We start from the raw sequence: 26,661 nt of genomic DNA, 5'->3' as shown, positions 1-26,661 counted from the left end.
TTTGCCACAGCTGCCATTTACTCGCTAGCACCCTAATAAAGGAACAGCCCCTCTATCTGGGGTGCCTTGTGCCATCAGAGGGCACCTGGCCCTTTCCTCCCTTTAAAGAAGTAAAATAAACGCCCTCTCTCTGCTCCTGTCTCTTCTCTCCCGTGGGAATCCTTTCGCAGCCGCGTCCCCAGCGAAAAGCCCTGACAATGACGTGGGAAACTCCCCCAGGAAGGGCTGTCCCTGTGGGAGGAGGTGCGGGGACCCGGGGCTGCCCCCTCGCTCCTGCCCCGCCCTCCCTCCCTCTGTCCCTGCACAGGCCTGGCCGCCGGGCTCGGCCCCGCCCCCATCGCGGAGCCGCTCAGCTCAGGCTCTGGCCCCGCCCACCCGCAGGGAGGCGCATGCGCAGTTCCTTGCAGACGGAAGCGGCTGTGGAGGGGAAGGTGGCGGTTCCCGCTGAGGAGGGTGTTTGTCTTTAAAGCTGACGCTCCCCGTCCCCCTCCCCGCAGGGAAGGCTGAGGGCGCTGCCGGCGCTGAAGTCCTTGTTGGGGTCCCCGCCCCGGACCCTCTCAGCGGTGAGTCCGGTCCCGGGAGGCTGCGCGGTGCGGGCGCCACGTTCCTTTGGGAGGAAACGGAGGCCCCGGCCCGGGGTCTCTCCGCCTGTGGCTGTGGCCACCGCCTGCCGCGCGGTTTTCCCGCTGAAAACCGTTCCCGGGCCGCCGGTCCTCCCCGCGGGGCTGAGAGTCTGGGTGAGGGGGTCCCCGCCCTTTGCGCCCCTCCCCCCGCCCGGCGCTTTCCGCCCAAAGAGCCCGGATGGCTCCCGGCCTGGGAGTCTGCACCCCCCTCCTAGGCCCACCCCCATTTAATAAGGGGTCTGCCTGCCCTGGGAGCACAGTGTCCATGGGGGGGGGGGGCGCTCAGGGGAAGGACGCGGTGTCCCCTGAAGAGGCGACCTGCCCGCAGGGAGGGGCTTTGTGGGCGCGGTGACTGCGGGGGGCGGGGGCCCAGGCTGGGGGGTCAGGAGAGCGAGTGAGAGACAGACACGTGGGCGGGAGGAAGGGCAGCGAGGGCTCCACAGAGAGGGGCCCATAGGGGGTGTGAGGGGGACTGGACGGCGATGGTAGGAGTGAGGGGGTCACTGGGGAAAGTGGCCTGAGGAGGAAGGAAGTGGAGACACAGGGAGGAGGGGGAGCCCAGAGAGAGGAAGGGGGGCTGAGAGGGAGCGGGTCCTGGGGAGCAGAAGTGGGGGCCGCACAGGAGGAGGCACTTGAGACAGAGACATTGGAAACCTCATTCACTCAGAGAGGAGAGACTTGTCTGTTTTTCATGAATCCCTTGTCATTTCCTGGGATGGCAACAAGGAAGTAACATGTGTCTGTCACCATCTGATGCTTTTTGAAGGAATATTAGAAGCCCTACCTTTGTGGTTTTGGGTGTGTGTGTGTCTGTTTTCATGGATTTACTTTTTCTATCTTTAATACTTAATTTATTATTTAAAAAATATCCTGAGATAAATCCTCTTGGTTTTCTAAGATCCCTCCGGGAGCATTTTAAGGAGTGCCCTCAGGCCCTAGCCCATTTGGCTCCCTGGATAGAGCCTTTCACCTGCGGACTGAAGGGTCCCAGGTTCAATTTTCCTCCAGGGTATGTATCTTGGTTGGGGGCACATCCCCAATGGGGGGTGTGCAAGAGGGAGCTGATTGATGATTCTCTCATCAATGTTTCTAACTCTCTATCCCTCTCCCTTTCTCTCTGTAAAAAATCAATAAAATATATTTTTTAAAAATAGAAATGCCCTCAGGTATGCTTTTCCCTATAGTGTTGGACAGCTGCTCTGGGTGGGGCATCATTGGTTACTGAGGTAATCTAGGTGATGGAAGGTGAGGACAGGGATTGGCAGGACGCCTTTGTGAGAGTGGGGAGCAAGCTTTGTTTAGGGGAGGTAAGGGGGTGCTCTGTTTGGTTTGGGGGGTCAAGACAGCTCATGTTCTCATTTTTGTAGAAGTTCGTGGAAGTCTTTGGGAGGAAAGACACATGAAGACACACACTTGAAAATTCACAGTGTGGTCTCCATGAGGGAGCTCTGTGTTCCTGATTTTCTCTCCTCTGACCAAGAACAGGAGGGGGTGACCTTTTCCTCATTTCCAGGACCTCTGCCTGTGAGTGTGAGGTGAGCTGATTAACAGGCTGTGCTGACTTCTCTAAATGGCACATTCTGTGACTCCTCAACATATTGTCACCTAAGAAAACATTCCAGACCCCCATCAGGTCCAGGACCAAATGGCTGCTTCTCAGGTAAAAGGTGTGTTGGGTCACAGGCTATGTTTGCTTTTCCTCTAACATCTGGTGATTTATTTCTCTATTTCTTTTTTTTTTTTAAATATATATTCCATTGATTTTTCACAGAGAGGAAGGGAGAGGGATAGAGAGTGAGAAACATCGATGAGAGAGAAACATCGATCAGCTGCCTCCTGCACATCTCCCACTGGGAATGTGCCCGCAACCAAGGTACATGCTCTTGACCGGAATCGAACCTGCAACCTTTTTGTCCGCAGGCCGACACTCTATCCACTGAGCCAAACCGGTTTCCACTATTTATTTATGTATTTTTGCCAGGAATGTCAGCAGTGATGACCTGTCCTATGCTGTGCCTCTGTCACCTGATACCCATTGTCTCAATCCATGTGATGGTCATGGGGCAGAGGTGCTCCCCTCACTGTAGAGTTGATAGTCTCTCTTTCTCAGTAAGAAGGGTTTAGTAGGGATTTGTTGAGACATTGTGCAAAGGCCATCACATGTTATCTGGAAATGCCCTACTACTTAGTTTCTATTTGCTTTGGAAAATAGACATCCTACTTTTCTTTCCTACAGATCATTGGCTTTTGACATAGGAGCTTTATCCAATCAGGTCTTATTTCTGTAAATATTCATTATATTCCATACTCATGTCAGGGACATACTTTACATGATCACTTTTTGAATATTCTGGAACGTTTACAAGAATCATGAATATATCTTCAATTCAGTTAATTTTCTATGATTATAGTTCTCCACTAATGATATACAGAAATTTTCCAATAAATGAGTGTCTAAGAAACTGTAGGTCTAATTTGTTTTCCATCATTATGTGAATTCCTTTCCTTATTGTGTTTGCTAGAGGCCTGGTACACAAATTTCTGCACTTGGGAGGGTCCCTCAGCCCGGCCTGTGCCCTCTCCCAGTCTGGGACCCCTCGGGGAACGACCACCTGCTGGCTTAGGCCCGCTCCCCAGGGGGATTGGGCCTAAACTGACAGACATCCCTCTGGCAGCCCGGGAGCTCTCGGGGGATGTCCACTTTCCATCGGGGAACAGTCCTAGCTACAGTCGGACATTCTCAGTGCTGCTGTACCACCACTGTACTGGCAGCTGTCAGCCTGGCTTGTGGCTGAGCAGAGCTCCCCTTTTGGGAGCACACTGACCACCAGGGGGGGCAGCTCCTGAATTGAGCGCCTGCCCCCTGGTGGTCAGTGTGTCATAGCTACCAGTGATTCCCAGTCGCTCTGCTGTTAAGGTCAATTTCCATATTGCCCTTTTATTATATAGGATAGAGGCCTGGTGCATGGGTGGGGGCAGGCTAGTTTGCCCTGAAGGGTGTCCCGGATCAGGGTGGGGGTCCTGTTGCGGTGCCTGGCCAGCCTGGGTGAGGGGCAGAGGGCTGTTTGCAGGTTGGTCACAGCCCATTCAGGGTGGGGGTCCCCACTGGGGTGCCTGGCCAGACTGGGTGAGGGCCTGAGGGCCATTTTCAGGCTGGCCACACCCCCTTCAGGGAGGGGGTTCCCCTGGGGTGCCTGGCCAACCTGGGTGAGTGGCTGATGGCTGTTTGCAGGCTGGCCACAGCCCCTTCAGGGTGGGGGTCCCCGCTGGGGTGCCTGGCCAGCCTGGGTGAGGGGCTGATGGCTGTTTGCAGGTTGGTCACAGCCCATTCAGGGTGGGGGTCCCCCCTGGGGTGCCTGGCCAGCCTATGTGAGGGGCTGATGGCTGTTTGTAGGTTGGCCACAGCCCCCAGCCACCCAAGCTCCCAGTGGGGGCTGGCTGGAAGCAGGTATCTGGGATTTCTTTAGCTTCTATAATTGAAACTTTGTTGCCTTTTTCGGAGACCACAGCCGGCCAGGGCAGGCAGGAAGCTTGGCTTCCGCTATTGCCGGGGCAACCAAGCCTCCTGCTTGCTCCAGCTCCGTGGCTGCTGGCCGCCATCTTGGTTGGGTTAATTTGCATGTCGTCGCTCTGATTGGCTGGTGGACATGGCTTGGGCATAGCAAAAGTACAGTCAATTAGCACCTTTGTCTTTTATTAGTGTAGATGATACTCAAAGGGTATCGTTCACAAATAGATTCATGAAATTTATGCAATCACAAAATAATCTTGATTTCATTGACATGACAGTTCTGTTTTCTCTCTTTTAATAGTATACTCTAGAGTCCCAGTGCATGAAATTCTTGCACCGAGGTGGGAGAGAGGTGTTTCTCAGCCTGGCCTATGCCCTCTTACAGTCCAGGAGCCCCAAGATCAATTGCCCTAAAGAGGTAGACCCTGGCCACCTGACCAGGGCTCCATGATGCCCCTGCCCCTGCAGAGGGAGGCCCCGTCCACGGTCCACAGCCTGCCAATAGGTGGCCTGGGCCTCCCTCTGCAGGGTGATCATGGGGTGATAGCTGGGCCCCCAAGCAATCACATCTCACCTGCCTTGGCTGGCCAGCGCCCGTGCGTTTCATAGCACGGTCATCCAGATGTTCGTTCTGCTGTTTGTTCCTTGGGTCGATTTGCATATTACTCTTTTATTGTAGACTAGAGGCCTGGTGCACAAAAATTTGTGCACTCGTTGTGGGGGGTTCCCTCAGCCCGGCCTGCGCCCATTCGCATTCCAGGACCCTTTCGGGGATGTCCACCTGTCGACTTAGGCCCACTCTCCAGGGGATCAGTCCTAAGCTTCCAGTCAGACATCCTTCTGGCAGCCAGGGAGCCCTCGGGGATGTCTGACTAAAGGCTTAGGCCCCCAAGGGAGCTGTGATGAGGAAGCTGGGGTGACAGAGGAGCCACGATGTCCCGCCCTGGGTCGGGTCGCACACGGGATGCCTGGGCAGGGTGGCTGATCGCTGCTGCCCCACCAGGCCTCCCCAGGTCAGGTCACACACGGGACGCCTGGGCAGGCTGGCTGATCGCTGCTGCACCACCTGGTCGCCCTGGGTTGGGTAGCATACGGGATGCCCGCCGCCCCGGGTCGCAGATAGCAGGCCCGGATGGCGGCAGGGCAGGTGGGATGGCACTGTCCCGCCCTGCCTGCAGTATACAAATCAGCCGCCATCTTTGTTGGCAGTTAATTTGCATATCACGCTGATTAGCCCATGGGAGGCATAGCAAAGGCACGGTCAATTACCATGCTTGTCTATTATTAGGATAGTTCTCATAGGTGTGTCTGACTCTACATAAAATGTTAACATTATTTGAGGTATTTTTTTATTACTTGCTTAACTTGTCTTTATTATTCTCAGTTACAGAAACTGCTGTGAATATTCATGAGGTTTCTTTATGTTTTTTTATTGTAGGGATGACTGAGTCTGATGTTTTATGAAGGAATATTAGAAGCACTGGATCTTTTTTCTCTCCCATGGATTTGCATTTTGTATCTCTGATATTTAATTCATGTAAATAGTCGTTAACTTCTGAAATTACCATTGGTGACATCTCACAAGCAGCTCTTATCATTCTTTTGTTAATATAAGGCAGACTCTCCCTTTTTAAAGCTATAAACCTAGAAGTCATTACATTAAAGAGAAACAACCTAATTGTTTTTGGTTTGAAGTATATTGTGTGTAGTTCAGATTCTGAGCCCTGCATCCTTTCTACTGTTTATCATATGTGGAAACTTCCATTGATACTTCATCAGTAATTTGGGGTGATCTCAGTGTTCACTTAGTAAGGATGTCGATGATCTTAACAGTCAGAGTCTTGTTCTGTGAATTGGTCTAATGTTTAGCTCCTCTTTCCTTCCCTTTTTGTGATTTGTGGACTTAGTGTCTATGAGCCACAAAGGAGCTATTGCCCTAAGTCCTTGTTCATTCTCTGAAACTATTGAAGGATGGACTGGATTGAACTGGAACTTGATTCCCACAGAGCCCATCTATTTGATGAACATATTTCAATAGCTAACTTTCCCCAAAGCCTTTAGCATAAAGATCTATTCTCTGTAATTCCCTAGGACAAGAGGAAGGAAATCTGCCTGGCAAACCTGCATGTGTACAAGTTCCTGCTTCAATCCTCCCCTCTCTACCCAGAGGTCTCAGGTGTGCTGGTTCTGATATCTGGTACCCAGCGCTACTGAAAACAGCTGTGGGGGAGCCGCGCAGGCCCCAGGAGGGAACTAGTTAAAGATGCTATATCATAGGTCCCCGGGCATGCTTTTTCAAGGGAACGAAAGGTGTTTTGTTGTGTTTGGGGTTCAGCAGAGCAGAACATGCTCTCATTGTTATAGGAGTTTGTGGAAATCTTTTGAAAGACAAACACATGAAGATAGAATGAAACATCTCACGGTTTGGTCTCTATGTAGGAGTTCACTGTTCCTGACTCTCTCCTGTTACAAAGGACAGGAGGGGGTGACCTTTTCCCCCTTTCCAGGTCCTTCTGACTGTGAGTGTGAGGTGAGCTGATTAACAGGCTGTGGGGACGCCTTTGAAAGCCCATTCTGTGACTCCTCAACATAGTGTCACCTGAGGAAACATCCCGACCCCGATCAAGACCAGGACCAGGACCAGGACCACGATCAGGACCAAATGGCTGCTTCTCAGGTAAAAGATATGTCCTATGTCATAGGCTATGTTTGCTTTTTCTCCAATATCTGTTGATATAGTTCTCTTTCCCTCCCCACACCTGTGTCCTCTCTCCTTCCCCTGTTATAATCTGTCTTGTTACCCACAGCTGGCTGACACAGTGCTGCTTCTCCCTCTGCACCGTCATCCCAAAACCCTCTTTCTGTCCCTGCACTCAGTCCCTCAGTTCTTTTTTTTTTTTTTTTTTTATTAAATCTTTATTGTTCAGATTATTACATTTGTTCCTCTTTTTTTCCCCCCATAGCTCCCCTCCACCCAGTTCCCAACCCACCCTCTGCCCTTACCCCCCCCACTGTCCTCATCCATAGGTTCACAATTTTTGTCCAGTCTCTTCCCGCATCTCCCACACCCCTTTCCCCCCCAAGAATAGTGAGTCCATTCCCTTTCTATGTCCCTGATTATATTATAATAACCAGTTCATTCTGTTCATCAGATTACTTATTCACTTGATTCTTAGATTCACTTGTTGATAGATGCATATTTGTTGTTCATAATTAGTACCTTTACCTTTTTCTTCTTCTTCCTCTTCTTAAAGGATACCTTTCAGCATTTCATACAATACTGGTTTGGTGGTGATGAACTCCTTTAGCTTTTCCTTATCTGTGAAGCTCTTTATCTGACCTTTAATTCTGAATGATAGCTTTGCTGGATAAAGTAATCTTGGTTGTAGGTTCTTGGCATTCATCACTTTGAATATTTCTTGCCTCTCCCTTCTGGCCTGCAAAGTTTCTGTTGAGAAATCAGCTGACAGTCGTATGGGTACTCCCTTGTAGGTAACTGACTGTCTTTCTCTTGCTGCTTTTAAGATTCTCTCTTTGTCTTTTGTTCTTGGCATTTTGATTATGATGTGTCTTGGTGTGGTCCTCTTTGGATTCCTATTGTTTGGGGTTCTCTGCACTTCCTGGACTTGTAAGTCTATTTCTTTCACCAGGTAGGGGAAGTTTTCTGTCATTATTTCTTCAAATAGGTTTTCAATATCTTGCTCTCTCTCATCTTCTGGCACCCCTATAATTCTGATGTTGGTACGCTTGAAGCTGTCCCAGAGGCTCCTTACACTATCTTCGTATTTTCGGATTCTTTTTTCATTTTGCTTTTCTGGTTGGGTGTTTTTTGCTTCTTCGCATTTCAGATCTTTGCCTTGATTCTTGCGCTCCTCTGGTCTGCTGTCGGGAGTCTGTATAATATTCGTTATTTCAATCTGTGTATGCTTAATTTCTAGTTGGTTCTTTATCATAACATCGAGGGTCTCATTAGATTTCTTGAGGATCTCATTAAGTTTATCAGCGGCTTCTAGACAGTTCTTGAGAGACCTTAAAAGTGTGGTTCTGAACTCAATATCCTCCATTGACAGTTTTGTCCTGTTTCTTTGTCTCCGCATTTTTTATGCTTTCTTGGTGCACCCTCTAGTGGTCTTTGTGCACAGTCTTGTTGTAGTTAAGCCTTGATTGTTGTAGTTAATACTAGGGGGATTTGACCTCCAGGCCAACTGACTGTGAGAATCAGCTGTGTCGGCAGTGGGAAAACTTCTGTCCTCTAGGGAGGTGCTAATCTAGCCTTTGCCTGAGGCTATCTGGCAAATGGCTCTGCGCAGGGCTTGGGCAGGGCGGGTCGCACGGGATCAACAGAGCGGGTGGAGGGAGCAGTTATGGCTGCTCTCAGTCCCGTCCCCAGAGACTCTGCCTCTCAGAGTCCCAGCAACCGCTGCAAACCTCGGAGAGAAAGCTGCCCTCGTGTTCCGACCGATGCTAGACAGTCCCGCTTCTCCTGTTTGAGTCTGGGTCCCTAGAGACTCGCTCAGAACTGGAGCTCAGAATCTGAGACTCCCTCCCGATTGAAAACGACAACCGAGCCCTCAGCTACCAGCCCGCTCCTCGCGTACCTCCGCACCTTTGTATTTTCCGCACTGCGCCTCCTCTGAGTCGCGTATGCTGTTCTCTTTCCTTCTACTTGAAGAATTTCCCCTCAGCCAGTCTTCCTGTGGTTCTGTGCGATGTCCGTTCCATCTTTTAGTTGTATTTTTGAAGTGGTTGTTCGAGGCAGCTAACTCCGGTGTTTACTTATGCCGCTATCTTCCCTCAGTTCTTCTCCTTGAACCAGTCTCTCTGTCTGAAGTGCCTCCCCCTTTGTTGCCCTCACTTCTGTTCACCAGGACCCGTCTCCCTCTCAACTCCCCTTCTTGTCTCTGGGGCTCCTTCCTCTCCTCCATATTTCTCTACTTCTGATGTTCTTGCCTTTCCAGGTTGTTTTTCTTTCCTTATTTCTTTCCTTTTTTCTAATTATAGTCAGTGTCAGTAGTTTCTAATTTCCCTCTCTCTTTTTTTTTGTTTTTAAGTATATTTTATTGATTTTAGAGAGGAAGGGAGAGGGAGAGAGAGATAGAAATATCAATGATGAGAGAGAATCATCGGTCGGCTGTCTCCTGCACACCCCGAACTGGGGATCGAGTCCAAAACGCAGGTATGTGCCCCTGACTGGAATCAAACCCGGGACCCCTCAGTCTGCAGTCTGACGCTCTATCCATTGAGCCAAACCAGGTAGGGCCCTGTCTATTTTTTAATATATGTTTTTATTGATTTAGGAATGGGAGGGAGAAGGAGAGAGAGGTAGAAACATCAATGAGCAGAGAGAATCATTGATCAGCTGACTCTTGCACAATGCCCACTGGGGATCGAGTCTGAAACCTGAAGTGTGCCCTGACCAGGAATGGAAACCTGCCCTCCTGGTTCATAGATCTACGCTTTACCTCAAAGCCACCCTGGCTGTGCTGTACTTCTCTCCTTTATTTCAGAGCCTTCTCTGCATTCATTTTTTTTTAATATATTTTTTTAATTGATTTCAAAGAGGAAAGGAAAAGTACAGAGAAATAGAAACATCAATGATGAGAGAGAATCATTTATTGGCTGCCACTTGCAAGTCCCTCACTGGGAATTGAGCCTGCAACCCAAGTATATGTCCTTGATCGGAATCGAACCTGGGACCCTTCAGTCTGCAGGCCAACGCTCTATCCTCTGAGCCAAACTGGCCAGGGCTCTTTGCATTCATTTTATGCAGCCTCTCCAAGGTCAGGAAGCATTCCCACCTTTTTTTTTTTTTTTTTAATATATTTTATTGATTTTTACAGAGAGGAAGGGAGAGAGACAGAGAGCTAGAAACATCGATGAGAGAGAAACATCGATCAGCTGCCTCCCGCACATCTCCCACTGGGGATATGCCCGCAACCCAGGCACATGCCCCTGACCGGAATCGAACCTGGGACCCCTCAGTCCGCAGGCCGACGCTCCATCCACTGAGCCAAACCGGTTTCGGCCATTCCCACCTTTAATTAATGACTTTCAAGTACTAAGAACATCCCTTTTGTGACAAATCAACCTGGGAAGGCAGCCATGCCTAACATCCCATTGGGATGGGGTCAGAGGCTCTTGTGTCTTGAAGAAGGGAAATGTAAGTTTTAGATTCAAGAGGCTACAGCATCAGCTCTTGATCAGGGGTGAGAAAATGCACATTTTACTGCTCAAAATAGCTCAGAAAGTTCTGAAAGATGAGTAAATAGTAAATAGAAGAGAGTTGCTCACTAGATTAGTATGAAAGACTTGATAGGTAAATATTCCATTAGCTTACAGAACATGAGAGGTACACATGGATTGACACTTGCAAAATGTAATGTTTATTTGTGATCATTTCCAAATAATTCTTTATGGATATATTTTTGGCAGTAATGTCACAGCAGTGGTGACGTGACCTTCCGTGTGCCTCAGTCACCTGATGTCCATTGTTCAGTCCACATGATGTTCACATGGCAGAGGTACTCCTCTCGCTGTAGAGTTAATAGTCTCCATTTCTCAGGAAGAAGGGTGTAGTAGGGATTGGATGAAAGTTGTGCAAAGACCATCACTTCACATCTGGAAATGTCTCTCTGCGTTTGCTTTGGAAAATGAAGGACTTACTTTTATTTTCGACAGATCATTGTCTTTTTCATAGGAGCTGTAAACAATCAGGCCTTGATTCTTTACATTTTCATTATATTCTATACTCCCATCATGGATATACCCTATATGGTCACTTTTTGTATTTTCTAGGAAGTTTCCAAGAATGACATTATTAACATATGTTTAATTTCATTACTAGTAAATTTTGCGAAATAGCTCTCCACTAATGATACATAAAAATTTTGAAAGAATTGTACTGATAAGAAACATTAGTTCCCCTGGGCTGGTGTGGATCAGTGGTGGAGGGTTCGATTGCTGGATCAGGGCAAGTAGTTGCTGGGAACCTGTGGTAGGCAGCCAATCCATGTGTCTCTCTGTCACTTTCACATTGATGTTTCTATCTCTCTCTCTGTGTCCTTGTTGTCCCTCTAACCTCCCTGCCTTCCACTGTTTTTTGTTTTTTTAAAAAATATATTTTTATTGATCTTTTACAGAGAGGAAGGGAGAGGGATAAAGAGTTATAAACATCGATGAGCGAGAAACATCGATCAGCTGCCTCCTGCTCGCCCCCTACTGGGGATGTTCCCGCAACCAAGGCACATGCCCTGTTCCGGAATTGAACCTGGGACTCTTGAGTCTGCAGGCCGATGCTCTATCAACTGAGCCAAACCGGTTAGGGCAGCTGTGGGCAAACTACAGCCCGCGGGCCAGATCTGGCCCGTTTGAAATGAATAAAACTAAAAAAAAAAGACCGTACCCTTTTATGTAATGATGTTTACTTTGAATTTATATTAGTTCACACAAACACTCCATCCATGCTTTTGTTCCAGCCCTCCGGTCCAGTTTAAGAACCCATTGTGGCCCTCGAGTCAAAAAGTTTGCCCACCCGTGGGTTAGGGCCTGCCTTCCACTCTTGAAAACTCAATAACTCAATTTAAATCCACATGAGGATTTACAACCACAAAAAGGAAACAATGGGTCTACCTTGTTTTGTATCCTTATGTTTTTCTCCTTACTGTGTTTATAAAACACAAAGGGGATCATACACAAATAGATTCATGAGAGATTTACAGGATCACTAAACCATCTTGATTTCATAGTTGTAAAATGTGTGTCTCTGTGCCTAAATTGGTAACATTATTCAGCTATTTTTTCTTTTTTTCTTAAGTATGTTTTTATTTCAGAGATGGAGAGGTAGAGATAGAAATATCAATGATGAGAGAGAATCATTGATTGGCTGCCTCCTGTACACCCCACACTGGGAATTGAGCCCACAAACTGGTTGTGTGCTCAGACCGGGAATCAAACCAGTGAACTCTTGGTGCATGGGGCAGCACTCAACCACTGTGCAACACCAGCTGGACCAGGCAGAATATTCTTGTTCTAAGATTACTCAGAGTAAATTTCCAACTAGTATTGTAGTTCCTATGTGTCCTATTCCATTAGAACTGAATTTCATTAATCCTTTTAGTTCAAAGTTCTATATGAAATTTTTTTGTGTTTTCTTTTTCTGTGTATTCACAAGTATGGCACATGATGCGGAAACATTGGCATCACAAGTAAAAAGTGAGCTCGTGACACGTGGAAACACAGGCCCCATCTCAGAACCTGGATCAGAATCTGTGTCTTTACAAAAGTTCATTTAGTTGTGGTCTGCTTCACACTTGCGAAAGAAGTTCATGTACTTCCAAGCCAGCGTGCCATTTCCAGCTGAAAAATATACACTACTGATCCTGAACGATGCAAACACAGTACTCAGAAATCCATATGCCTGTGTCCATCCCTTTATTTTTTTACCTTTTTAAAATATATTTGTATTGATTTTTTTGGAATAAGGGAGAGAGAGAGAGAGAGAGAAACATCATTGATGAGAGGGACTCATTGGTCAGCTCCCTTCAGCACATCCCATACTGGGGAAGAAGCCCCCAACCCAGGCATGTGCCCTTGGCCGGAATTGAACCTTCGACTCCTCAGTGCATAGTCGGACACTGTATCCACTGAGCGAAACTGGCTAGGGCTATGCCTTTAACTTTAAAGTTTATTTTCCTGTAAAGTAAAACCTGTACCGTGGATTTGTGGACATGTGTCATCCTCATTTGTCAGTGTTCGAAACTGCATCAGAGAATGTTAGTAGGGAAAAGTGATATTATTGATGATTCAGGATACTCCCCTAGGTCCAAACCTCTTCTCCTGACACTGTTTTCATCTTGGGTGTCATTATAAACTTTTCTGGTGACCTCTTGGTAATGTGTCTTTTCTTTCAGGAACCGTTGACCTTCAGGGATGTGGCCATAGATTTCTCTCAGGAGGAGTGGGAATGCCTGGACCCATTACAGCAGAAATTGTACCTGGAGGTGATGTCGGAGAACTACAGCAACCTGGCCTCCCTGGGTGAGGATGACTCCTTCCCGAGTTCCTGCTCCACCTGAAGCGCTTTGTTTCCTTTATTATTTTAACATCTCCAAGGGGCTTCTGCTTTCTGTGTTAGATGCTTGCTCTCAAGGAACAAATTGGGCCCTAGCTGGTTTGGCTGAGTGGAGAGAGCACTGGTCTGCAGACTGAAAGGTCCCAGGTTTGATTCTGGTCAAGGGCCAATGCCAGGGTTACTGGCTCACTCCCCATTTGGGGGTGTGCAGGAGATATCCTATCAGTGTTTCTCATCATTGATGTTTCTTTCTCTCCCTCTCCCTTCCTCTCTGAAACAATAAAAATATATTTTTTATTTATTTTTTTTTTAAGGATTTTAAAAAAATATATGTTTATTGACTTTTTACAGAAAGGAAGGGAGAGAAATAGAGAGTTAGAAACGTCAATGAGAGAGAAGCATCGATCAGCTGCCTCCTGCACACCCCCTACTGAGGATGAGCCCACAACCAAGGTGCATGCCCCTGACTGGAATTGAACCTGGGACCCTTCAGTCTGCAGGCCGACGCTCTATCCACTGAGCCAAACCAGTCAGGGCTTCACTCATTGTTTTACCTGTACACATCTAAGTATCTCAACACTATTCGTATATGTGAAAATATGCTGTACTTTTTTTGTGGTATAGGCACCCTTGTAGAAGATTATTTTACCTCATTCGTGAGAAGTTGTAAGTAGGATTTTATTCTACAGTGCTTCTTTTTTGTAGTTCTTAATCCTCACATGAGCACATTTTTTCCATTGCTTTTCAGAGAGTGGAATGGTGGGAGGAAGGAGGGTGGAGAGTGAGGGTAACATCAGTGTGAGAGAGACACTTTGACTGCCCCCTGCTGCTCACGCCTCAACACAGGTGGGGTGAGAATTTGCAACTAAGGTATGTGCCCTTTAAGGGGAATTGAACCCACAATCCTTAAGTGCACAGGATGATGCTCTAACCCTGAGCCTCACTGGCCAGGGCCTACCGTGCTCCTTTATTTACCCGTGTCTTAATGTGGAGATGATACTTTTGGATAACACCAGTTTTGAAATATTTTTTAAATCACAAAGTACATTGCCTTTAAGCTTATACTGTCTTTCCCATGTTTTGCTTCCTTGGTGTCCTGTGTCATTTCATATCAATTTTAGGATGAGGTTTGCTAATTTTGTGAAAAGTGTCATTGGGACATGGATAGTGCTTGCTTTGAATGTTTATGTCAACCTTGGGTACTCGTGACAGCTTATACTGTTAGCATTCCAATTTAAGGTCATTGCATGTGTTCTTATTTAATTACAGCCAGCACTACTTTATACTTAATTTTATTGATTTTCGAGAAAGATAGCAGTGGGGAGAGAGGGCGGGGCGGAAGAGAGAGAGAGATACATTTATTTCCCCACTTATTTATGCATTCATTGGAAACATCGATGAAAGAGAAATATCGATCAGCTGCCTCCTGCACATCTCCCACTGGGGATGTGCCCGCAACCCAGGTACATGCCCTTGACTGGAATCGAACCCGGGACCTTTCAGTCCGCAGGCCAATGCTCTATCCACTGAGCCAAACCGGTTTCGGCAGAATATCCTTTTATCTGGTGGTATAGGCACCCGTGTTGAAGATCTTTAGTCCCTATTCAGGAGAATTTCTATGTAGGCCTTTTATTCTGCCTTGCTTTATTATTTCTCATAATGTCTGTATTGCAGGTTTTTTATTTCTTGGCTTATAATTTTTTTTTTAATTATTGATATCAGAGAGTAGGGAAGAGGTAGAAACATCAACCAAGGGAGAGAATTATTGATATGCTGCCTTCTACATGTCCCCTACTGGTAATTAAGCCAAAAACCCGGGCATGTGCCCTTGACAGGAATCAAACCTGGGACCTTTCAGGTCACAGGTCGGCGCTCTATCCACTGAGCCAAACTGGCTAGGCTGTATTATAGTTTTTGATAACAGAAGCTTTGAAGTATGTTTTAAAATCAAGAAGCCTAAAGCCTTTAATTTCATACATTCTTTTCATGATTGACTTGGTTACATGGAGTCCTGTGACATTCATATTAATTTTAGAAAGAGCTTTTCTATTTCCACCAAAAGTGTCACTGGGACTTTGATAGGGATTGCTTTGAATGTTTAGGTCACTTTGGGTACTAATGACAGCTGATATTGTTAGCATTGCAAAGTTGGGTCATGGAATGTGTTTTCCAACATACTGTTCTGTCATTTGATTACAGCCATCAATGTCTGTGTATATGTTTTTTTTTGTTAATCCTCACCCTATGGGGTTTTTTCCCATTGAGTTTTAGGTAGCGTGAAAGGGAGGAAGGGGTAGAAACAGAGAGAGAGAATAAAATATCAATGTGAGAGGGAGACATCGTTTGTTTGGCTTCCTCACATGTCCCAAACGGGGTTGAGATTGATCTGCAGCCATTTGCTGGGTGGCCCCATGCTCTAATCACTGATACTGCAGAGAGCAGCCATTAGTATTTTATACTTTACAGCCTACAAGTCATGCACCTTCTTAAGAAGTAAACTGTTAATATTTTATTTTCCATTATGCTGGTAATCATGTAAATGCATATTTAATTTGTTATTCTGTTCCTCTACAGGGACACAGCTAACTTCATTGATTGGTTTTATATATCATGTTTTGAGAAATTAATTATATACTAGAGGCCCAGCGCACGAAATTCGTGCATGGGGGGGTGGTCCCTGAGCCCGGTCTGCACCTTGCACCCTCTTCAGTCCGGGGTACCTTTCACAATCTGGGACCGCTGGCTCTTTACTGCTTGCCTGCCTGCTTGCCTGATATCCCCTAACCACTCTGCCTGCCAGCCTGATGCACCTAACTGCACCCTGCCAACCTGATCGCCCCTAACTGCCCTCCCCTGCTGGCCTGATCGCCCTTAACTGCTCTCCCCTGCCAGCCTTTTCACCCTTACCGCCTGTGCCTCCGCCCCTGCCACCGTGGCTTTGTCCAGAAGGACATCCAGAAGATGTCTGGTCTAATTAGCATATTACCCTTTTATTAGAATAGATATTTATAGATATCTATTCTTCTTTTAAAATATATTTTTATTTCAGAGGGGAAGGGAGAGGGAGAGAGAGAGAGAAACATTAATGACGAGAGAGAATCATTGGTTGGTTGCGTCCTGCACGCCCCCCACTGGGGATCAAGCCCGCAACCCAGGCATGTGCCCTTGACTGCAATCAAACCCAGGACCCTTCAGTCTGCAGGAGACACTCTATGCACTGAGCCAAAGCAGCCAGGGTATAGGTATCTATTCTAGTAAAAGGGTAATATGCTAATTAGTCCAGGTTGACCATCCATCTTCCAGACGTCTACTTCCTTCTGGACAAAGCCCTGGTGGTGGAGACCAAGGCAGAGGCAGTTAGGGGAGATCAGGCCAGCATGGGAGGGTAGTTGGGGGCAAGATCAGGCTGGCAGGGGAGGGTAATTGGGGGCAAGATCAGGCTGGCAGGGGAGGGCAGTTAGGGGCGATCAGGCAGGCAGGCAGAGGTAGTTAGGGGTGATCATGCAGGCAGGCAGGTGAGCGGTTAGATGCCAGTGGTCCCAGATTACAAGAGGAATGTCCGACTGCCATTTATGGATCAGACATCCCCCAAGGAGTCCCTGATTAGAGAGGGTGCAGGCTGGGCTGAGGTAACTCCCCCCCAAGTGCATGAATTTCGTGCACTCGGCCACTAGTGTGTATATATTTTTAGAAATGTGGAATTTGTGATTTGCAATACAGAATTCTGTCACCTATTAGCAGAGATTTTGTTTATTTTCTATTTTTTGTTGAGAGCATGGGAACTACTTAAAATATCTTAAGGTTATAACAATGTACCTTAAACTCATGGTGTCAATTGCATACAAATCCCTGCTGATTGCCATTTCTACCCATGTACCCACATAAGTTGATTTCACATTATCTTTTTTTTTTTTTTTTTAATATATTTTATTGATTTCTTACAGAGAGGAAGGGAGAGAGATAGAGAGTTAGAAACATCGATGAGAGAGAAACATCGATCAGCTGCCTCCTGCACACCCCCTGGGGATATGCCCACAACCCAGGCACATGCCCTTGACCGGAATCGAACCTGGGACCCTTCAGTCCGCAGGCCGACGCTCCATCCACTGAGCCAAACCGGCCTCGGCTTCACATTATCTTTGATGTTGTTTGTCTTATAGAAGAGATTTAAGATTTTATTTATTTTTTATAAATACATTTTTTATATATCATGTGGAGAAGAATGAGATGGGAAAAGAGAAAGAAATATCCATGATGAGAGAGAATCATTGATTGGCCACCTCCTGCACACCCCACCCTGGGGAATGAGCCCAAAACACAGGCATGTGCCCTGACTGGGGATCAAACTGTGACCTCCTGATTCACAGATAGACGCTTAACTACTGAGACACTCAGGTCAGACAATTTCTTTTTATTTTCTGAAGTTACACAAGAGAAATCAAAGTGATATGTGTTTCTTTAATATAACACCACAAATTTTTACATTTCTGTATATTTTTCCACATAAAAGGCATCTTTATTTGTTCATATGTTAGTGTTGTGTAGAATTTTGAAATTACCCCCAGAAATATATTTGTTATGGATTGTTTATAGGGCCAGTCTAATAATAAAAAGGTTTTGGAGCTGGAAAAGTTTTTTCCTTGCTATTGTTTATCATCTATTCTGTCAATATTCTTTTTGTATGGTTTTTGTTCATTTATCAGTTCCTTGTTTTATTCGTGCCCTTTCCCTCCCAATAGTTTTCTGCTTAGAAACCCCTTAATGATCTTAAAGGAGCTGTCTTTTCCATGAGGAATTATTTTTTTATATGTTTTGAGAAAGTATTCTGGGACTCATGATATTTTCATTGTTTTTTCTCTGTTCTCATGTTTATATTTATTCTACTTAGAAGTCAGTGAGCTACTTGCATTTATATGTCACTTTATATAAGCTACCTACTCCTTTTCACTGTTCTGTCTCTATGGGGTTGCCTTGATGGTCGATTTGTTAGTGTCTTAGGAGTTCCTTAAATTCTCTTCACATTTCCACATATTTGTAGACTTCTCTGAATCAAAATTTTAATGCTTTATGTACAAATTTTTTTATTATTTCATTACTAAATTTTAAATGTATCTGTATTGATTTCAGAGAGGAAAGGAGAAGGAGAGAGAAATAGAAACATCAGTGAAGGGAGAAAATCATCGATCGGCTGCCTCCTGTACATTCGGGGATTGAGCCTTTAACCCAGGCCTGTGCCCTGAAGTGGAGCCACACTGTGACTTCCTAATTCATAGGTTGAAACTCTACCACTGAGCCACCACTTGTAGGCAAATTCTTTGATGTTTTGAGTTGATCACATCTTTCATTTATGATCCTACTGTATTTATTTTATTTTTTTAAATATATTTTAATGATTTTTTACAGAGAGGAAGGGAAAGGGATAGAGAGTTAGAAACATCGATGAGAGAGAAACATCGATCAGCTGCCTCCTGCACACTCCCTGCTAGGGATGTGCCCGCAACCCAGGTACATGCCCTTGACCGGAATCGAACCTGGGACCCTTCAGTCAGCAGGCCAACGCTCTATATACTGAGCCAAACTGGTTAGGGCATCTACTGTATTTTTTAATTTAGGTATTGTGTATTTCAATTTCTCCTTTCGGTGTAATGTTTGTAAAATATTTTCTCATTGTATTTTTATTTTGATATAATATTTTGGTGGTATTAAATAGTTGTCTTTTTTTTCTTCTTTCCGGCATTAAGATAAATAAATAAATATTAAGATATTTCCCATTCTTTTTGAGGTAATTAATATATTTTTATTAATGTAGTGCCAGTTTGAATATATTTATTTTGTTTTCCTGATGGTACACTTTTTTTTTTCATGACATGATATCTTTTGTTGAGATTCCTGAACTGTAAAGTAGCAGGCTTTTGAACATGCTTTTTCTAAGAAGAAATAAATAATAACCATCTGTTGGACAAATTCTGCTTTCGGTCAACACTCTTTTCAGTACAGTGGGACCTTGACTTGCGAGTGTCCTAAGGAGTTTTTCGAGATACGAGCCGTCTCTCTCGGCCGATTTTTTGCTTTGAGTCGTGAGCTAAAATTCGGGTTACAAGCCAGCTTCAGATACCCCACCGCTAGTTGGCACAGCAAACGTCACAGTGAACACCAAAACATTAGCCCAGCATCACGTGTCTCCTTCACTTTAGTGATTTGACATATGAGTAATTTGAGTTACAAGCTCCGTCATGGAACGAATTAAACTCGTAAGTCAAGGCCCCACTGTATCTCTATTCTTGCTTCAGTTGTCTGTTTAATTTCCCAGTTGGTAATGTTCTCTGTTTTCTTCTCAGAGTTGATATACATCTTTAGTACCTCAGTCTTTGTGGTGCTCGAACAATTTCTCATTGTTTCTTTGTAGCAGCCTCTACAGGTCACTTACTGTGTATTGCCATTCTGTTCACACTCTGTCATGCACAACAGACACTTGTTGTTCAAGATGCTTCAAAACAGGTAGACCATTGACCATGTACCTCCCTCATCTCTCTCCATCGAAAAAACTGGGAATTGGGAGTGTTTTTATAATGTTGCCATTGTGTGCCAGAGGGTTTGAGCAGGTATCATTGGCAAATGTAAGCAACTCTTTGTCCCTCCTTGATGTGAGTTTTCCTCATTGTACTTATCTTGAGCTTTCATTGAATCCTTCACTGGCTCTTGGAGTACTCAAAAATGTCACTTGGCCTATATTGGTGGTAACTTCAAAGTGCATTCACCTGGTTGTCAAAACTGAAAATTTTGTTTTCTTTCAGCTATGTCATCTGAAGATGACCAGGCCTTTATTCCAAAGTCCGGAATACAAGATTTATTCTCTGAAAAAGTACTGGTAAGATATAAAAGTTGTCACTTTGATAATGTATATTTAATGAAAACTTTGGAATTTCAGAACAGTGTGATGAGAAGAGAGAGAATTAATATAAACAAACCTAATGTGGAACTATTTTCATAATAAAATTGAGGTTACCTATAGAGTAGAGGTTAAGAGTAGTATGCATTTGGGAAACCTTCAGTATTAAAGTTAGTTACATTGGCAGATTAGTGTGTTTCTGCACATGAAGGTTGAAAACAACTTGGAAAGGAAATCTTGAAAAACTAGGAATTCACATAGTCTTTAGTGTAAATAGTCCTTTGAGTTGTTTAAAATGTAGGGTGGGATTATATTTTCATGGAATCATTTCTAAAATGTAGAGATTTATAATGTGCCTCTAAAATTTAAATGTACTCAATTTGGAAATCTTAAATTTATTATTACTTTTAAATATATTTTTATTAAATTCATACAGGTAGTGAGAGAGAGAAAGAGAGAGAGAGAAACATCAATGATAAGAGAAAATCATTGATTGGCTGCCTCCTGCTTGCCCCCCCAAGGATTAAACCTGCAACCTGAGCATGTGCCCTTGATTGGAATTGAACCTGGGACCATTCAGTCCTCAGGGAAATGCTCTATCCACTGAGCCAATCCAGCTAGAGATTTCATTTATTTATTTTTACTATTATAACATTTATTCATTTATTTATTTTTAAATTTTCTTTTCTTGTTTTTAAAGTTTTATTGAAAGGAGTAGCATTTTTTTTCAATGAAACATTTCTTGTACCCCATTATATAAAAATATTAATAATGGAGTTACTCATTTCAAATTATATTTCGGTTCTCATTTCATACTGTCACCTCCTTCAGTTCTTTCTGAATTAGTTAAACAATATAATATAGTCAATCTTCAATGCATTAGTTAGAATTCTCCTGGGCCTGGATGTCAGACGGGATGGCGCTGCTGTTACTCTTGCCTTTGCCCTACATGCTTGTGCCGAGAGCAGCTCCCACTGTCACGCACCTGTCAACTCATCACAGCCTCCTCAGGAATAGCCCCGTCCCCATGGCGACCCATGCAGCCACCCCCACTATTGGCCACTCCATGCCAAAACTCCGCCCCCTTCTCCCACAGGCAACTGACAGACCTCCTCCTCCCTCCCTAAATTTTATTTTCTTGTTTAAAGTTTTACAAATAGTAGTACATAGGTCTCTTTTTTTCCCCCATTGACCTTCCCCGGGCTCCCTTAACAGGCCCCCCCCCCCCCCCCCCGCACATGCCCTTACCCCGCCCCCCCAGTGTCTTGTGTTCCTTGGTTATGCTTATATGCATGCATATAAGTCCTTTGATTGATTTCTTACCCCCCCTTATTTTATTTTTATTAAAAAATATATTTTAATTGATTTTAGATAGGAATGTAGAGAAAGTGAGAAAGGCAAACATCAATAATGAGAGTCAATTATTTCTTGGCTGCCTCCTGCTTTCCTCACACTGGGGACCGAATCCAAACCCAGGGCTTGTGCCTGACCCCGAATGGAACCACAACCATCTTATTCATACATCAAAGCTCAACCAATGAGCCATGCTTTCTAGGCAGTTTGGCAGTCTTTTAAACAAGGATTTATTCTTCCTCTGAAAATTAATGTTTTGTATTTTTTGTGTATAATTTTAATAAATGAGGAAAGCATTTTCTATACAACCCTCTTGTTTTAATGAGTATTATAAAATGGTTCTTATGGAACAAGTGTACATGATTAATGAATTTATAACTATCACTAAAGGCCTTTCTGTCTCCCATTATCTCCAGAGTACATATAATGGAGACCAAAGTTATCAGTGGTATGAACATTGGAAAAACTTTAAGCAAGAGTCATACTTTAATAATCAGTGGAGAAGCGAGCTTCCAGAGGACCATTATAAAAGTGGAAAAGTCATTGACCAAATGTCCAGTCACACTACACATCAAGTTATTCCTATTGTGGAGAAGACATACAAAGGCAGTAAATATGTCCAGTCTTTTCAGCAGTTTTCAAATTACACTGAACAAGAGAATATTCATATCGGGGAGGAGGCTGAGAAATGGAATCCTTGTGGTAGAATCTCCAGTCAAATATTCAATCTAAATAAAATGGAAAAAATCCATAATGGAGAAAAAACTTATAAATGTAAAGATTCTGGTAGAACATCTAATTGGCCTTCAGGTTGTACTCTAAATCAGAGAATTCAGATTGGAGGGAAGTCTTACAAATGTAAAGCATGTGGCAAAGCCTTCAAATGTCATTCTTCTCTTATTGTACATAAGGGAAGAATTCATACTATAGCAAACTTTCACAAACTGGGGGAAAATGCAAAAGGCTTTAGTCAGTCCTCAAGACATACTCAACATCATAGAAATCATACAGGAGAAAAGTCTTATAAATGTTCAGAATGTGACAAAGCCTTTACCCGGAGCTCAACCCTTAGTATTCATATGAGAATTCACACTGGAGAGAAACCTTATGACTGTAGAGATTGTGGCAAAGCCTATGGAAGCTCCTCAGACCTTACTAAGCATCAGAGAGTTCATACTGGAGAGAAGCCTTATAAATGTAGAGAATGTGGCAAAGCCTTTAGATGGTCCTCAGATCTTACTAAGCATCAGAGAGTTCATACTGGAGAACAGCCTTATAAATGTAGAGAATGTGGCAAAGCCTTTTCACTGTCCTTATACCTTACTAAGCATCAGAGAGTTCATACTGGAGAGAAGCCTTACATATGTGGAGAATGTGGCAAAGCCTTTACACTGTCCTTATACCTTAGTAGGCATCAGAGACTTCATACTGGAGAGAAGCCCCATAAATGTGGAGAATGTGGCAAAGCCTTTAGATGGTTCTCACACCTTACTATGCATCAGAGAGTTCATACTGGAGTGCAGCCTTATAAATGTAGAGGATGTGGCAAAGCCTTTAGATGGTCCTCAGACCTTACTACGCATCAAAGAGTTCATACTGGAGAAAAACCTTATAAATGTAGAGAATGTGGCAAAGTCTTTAGCCGGCCCTCAACCCTTAGTATTCATCAGAGACTTCATACTGGAGAGAAGCTTTATAAATGTAATGAATGTGGCAAAGCCTTTACACAGTCCTCACACCTTACTTCTCATCAGAAAATTCACACCGGTGAGGAGTCTTATAAATGTAGGGAATGTGGCAAAATCTTCAGTGGAGCATCAGAACTTACTTATCAGAGACTTCACGGTGGAGAGAACCCTTATATATGTAGAGAATGTGGCAAAACCTTCAGTGTAGCATCATACCTTACTTATCAGAAAGTTGACACTGGAGAAAAGCCTTATAAATGTACTGAATGCGGCAAAGTCTTTAGCCAGTCCTCACACTTTACTTGTCATCAAAGAGTTCACACAGGAGAGAAACCTTATAAATGTAGAGAATGTGGCAAAGCCTTTGGCAGCTCCTCGGGCCTTACTAGGCATCAGAGAGTTCATACCGGAGAGAAACCTTATAAATGTAGAGAATGTGGCAAAGCCTTTAGATGGTCCGCAGATCTTATTCCACATCAGAGAGTTCATACTGGAGAAAAACCTTATAAATGTAGAGAATGTGGCAAAGCCTTTAGAAGATCCTCAGATCTTTCTAATCATCAGAGAGTTCATACTGGAGAAAAGCCTTATAAATGTAGAGAATGTGGCAAAACCTTTACACTGTCCTTATATCTGACTAGGCATCAAAGAGTTCATACGGAAGAGAAGCCTTACATATGTGGAGAATGTGGCAAAGCCTTTACACTGTACTCATACCTTACTAGGCATCAGAGACTTCATACTGGAGAGAAGCCTCATAAATGTGTAGAATGTGGCAAAGCTTTTAGATGGTCCTCACACCTTACTACGCATCAGAGAGTTCATACTGGAGAAAAACCTTATAAATATAGAGACTGTGGTGAAGTCTTTAGCCAGCCCTCAACCCTTAGTATTCATCAGAGAGTTCATACTGAAGAGAAACTTTATAAGTGTAATGAATGTGGCAAAGCCTTTACAGAGTCCTCAGACCTTACTTCTCATCAGAGAATTCATACCGGAGAGGAATATTGTAGAGAATGGCAAAATCTTGAGTGGAGCATCAGACCTTACATATCAGAGACTTCACAATGGAGAGAACCCTTATATATGTAGAGAATGTGGCAAAACCTGCAATGTAACATCATACCTTATCAGAGTTCACACCGGAGAGAAGTCTTATAAATGCAGAGAATGTGGCAAATCCATTGGCAGTTCTTCAAAATTTATTTTGAAGAGGGAAAAAACTGCACAGCAGAGAGATGATACTGAAGTGAAGCCTTATAAATGTAGAAAGTGTGACAAAGCTTTTATTTACTGGTCCTGCTGTACTTGACCGCATAGATTTCATAGTTGAGAGAAGTCTTAGAGATGTGTGGAGTTTTATAAGTCCTTGGCTAGTAGTGAGAACGTACTGTACATTACAGTATTCACTCTGGAAAGAAGCCTTATGAATATGAAAAATGTAAAAAAGCCTTGAAAAGTCATTCAGGTATTATTGTACTTGAGACACTTCCTAACAGAGATTGACCTTACAAATGTAGAAAATAAGCTGGAGCCTTTACCCACAGCTCAAAATTTACTCAACATCAGAGATTTTATACTGGTGGAAACCTTACACTGTACAAAATGTGAGAAAGCATTGGCTGGCATTCCTCGGTTGTTTAGCTTTGACCTATGAACTGCAAGGTTAGGGGGCAATTCCTGGTCAGGGCACATGCCCTGATTGCAGACTCGCTCTCCAGTGTGTGGCATGCACTCTCCTCTGAAAACAATAAAAATACATTTTTAAAAAAAGAAAAGAAAATGTGAGGAAACCTTTAGTCTGTGTGTATTCCTTCCTGTATATCAGAGAGTTTATACTGGAGAAAAACCTTGCAAATGTGAGGAGTGATGTTAATCCTTTTCTAGTCAATGGAGTCTTACTTAGCATCATAGAATTCATTGTGAAGGAAATCGTTACAACTGTGAAGACTGAGGCACAACTTTAAATTACCATTGTCTTGCTCAACACAAGAGAGCTCGTACTGGAGGGAACACCTATAAATGTATTTTGTGTGACTTTGATAAACAGTGGGATTGCCCACACTGTGTTTCTCCTTGGTAGAGCGTCGACCCATGAACTGGGAAGTCAGTTCTCATTTCCCAATCAAGGCTCATGCCCTGTTTGTGGGCTAGATACCTTGTAGGGTTCGTGCAAGTGCAGCTGATTGATGATTCTTTGTTATCAATGCTGTTTCTATCTATCTCCCTCTCCCTTCTTCTCTCTCAAATCCTATACCAGTGATGTTGTAGTACAAGATAGGAGATGTTTCATACCCAGGATGCAGAATTGCCATGAACTCTGCATTTGAGAGCGGACACCTGTTTCCGAGCTGCACTCCTGGGTAAACACAGAAAATTAACTTCATTCATTTCATTTTCTATTTCATATTCCTCTCTGTGTTATGTGTTTTTTCCCTCATTTTTCTACTCATCTGATACTCTTTTCTGCAGTGCTATAACAATGTCATCTAAACCTCTTCTCTCCCACATCAGCCCTTCTGGCCCCTATAACTTCTGTTCTGTACTTTTAGAATTTTACTAATGCAATAACTGACATCAGAATTGGGAAGTATTTTGCTTTATATTCATGAAGTAGGAGGACCACCATTTATGTTTTCATGCTGGATTCTAGATTTTGAATATGAATATTAATTTTTGGATTATAATAAATTAGCTTCTGTGTACTTTATAACTGGAATGATTTTTCTTCTGATTTTCATTGGTGTCCTTAAGAATTTCTCAGTGTAATGTAGCTGGTTTGGCTCAGTGAATAGAACGTCAGCCTGTGGGCTGTATGGTCCCAGGTTTAATTCCTGCCATGGACACATGCCTGGATTGTGGGCTCGATCCCCAGTGGGGGGTGTGCAGAAGGCCGCCAATCAATGATTCTCTCATCATTGATGTTTCTCTCCCTCTTCCTCTCTGAAATCAATAAAGGAAGAAAAAAAAATTCTTATTGTTACCTCATTAACTTATTTTTGGGGATGGGTTCAGCCCGTGTTAGACAGATTTTATTGTCAATTACTTAAATGTAGCTGGATATTGGTCATTCTTTCAAGAGGAATCCCAGAGAACATGGCAGATTTGTGGTTGAAAAATTTTATTTTGCATCAAAGTTGTTATATATATTGACAGCATGACCACAGTTATGTTCATAGGCATAAGTTGTCCCCGCAATGTTTTCCAAGCTGTGACTGTAAATTCCAGGCACAGCAGGATAGCAGAAATTGAAATGAAAGCCCCACATTTATTCCTTCTCCAGTGTACTGTTGTAAATTTGTACAAGCTGGTAAATATCAGTTCTTTTACATGGGCCATCCCAAAGGATCACACAATGATTAAAAAAACTAGATATTGGATACTCTTCTGTTCTACTTCCTGACATTCCCATGGTGTATTCATACATATAAGAATCTCCTCGCCGGGCCGAAACCGGTTTGGCTCAGTGGATAGAGCGTCGGCCTGCGGACTGAAGGGTCCCGGGTTCGATTCCGGTCAAGGGCATG

General features: G+C 43.9%; 2 protein-coding genes across 3 annotated transcripts in view; both read left to right on the top strand.

The window, feature by feature from the left end:
• LOC118649193 (zinc finger protein 345-like) overlaps positions 1–26,661 on the top strand; it is a 110,469-nt gene that overhangs the window by 58,117 nt on the left and 25,691 nt on the right. The window lies entirely within an intron of this gene.
• On the top strand, positions 400–26,661 carry LOC118649170 (zinc finger protein 708-like). 2 transcript variants are annotated; one of them, XM_036295980.1, is made up of 6 exons: positions 400–563; positions 6,642–6,811; positions 13,044–13,170; positions 19,999–20,072; positions 21,863–22,055; positions 25,395–26,661. In XM_036295980.1, exons 2-6 carry the CDS (start codon positions 6,797–6,799, stop codon positions 25,403–25,405), a joined length of 420 nt encoding a protein of 139 aa, XP_036151873.1. In that variant the 5' UTR covers positions 400–563; positions 6,642–6,796; the 3' UTR covers positions 25,406–26,661. The 2 variants fall into 2 exon arrangements, with proteins under 2 accessions (XP_036151873.1, XP_036151872.1); XM_036295979.1 differs by lacking the exon at positions 25,395–26,661 and having other exon boundaries at positions 21,863–24,358.

The sequence above is a fragment of the Myotis myotis genome, unplaced genomic scaffold (genome assembly GCF_014108235.1).
Source record: "Myotis myotis isolate mMyoMyo1 unplaced genomic scaffold, mMyoMyo1.p scaffold_m19_p_28, whole genome shotgun sequence".
Taxonomy (NCBI): Eukaryota; Metazoa; Chordata; class Mammalia; order Chiroptera; family Vespertilionidae; genus Myotis; species Myotis myotis.
This window is presented reverse-complemented; position numbering and strand designations above follow the sequence as displayed.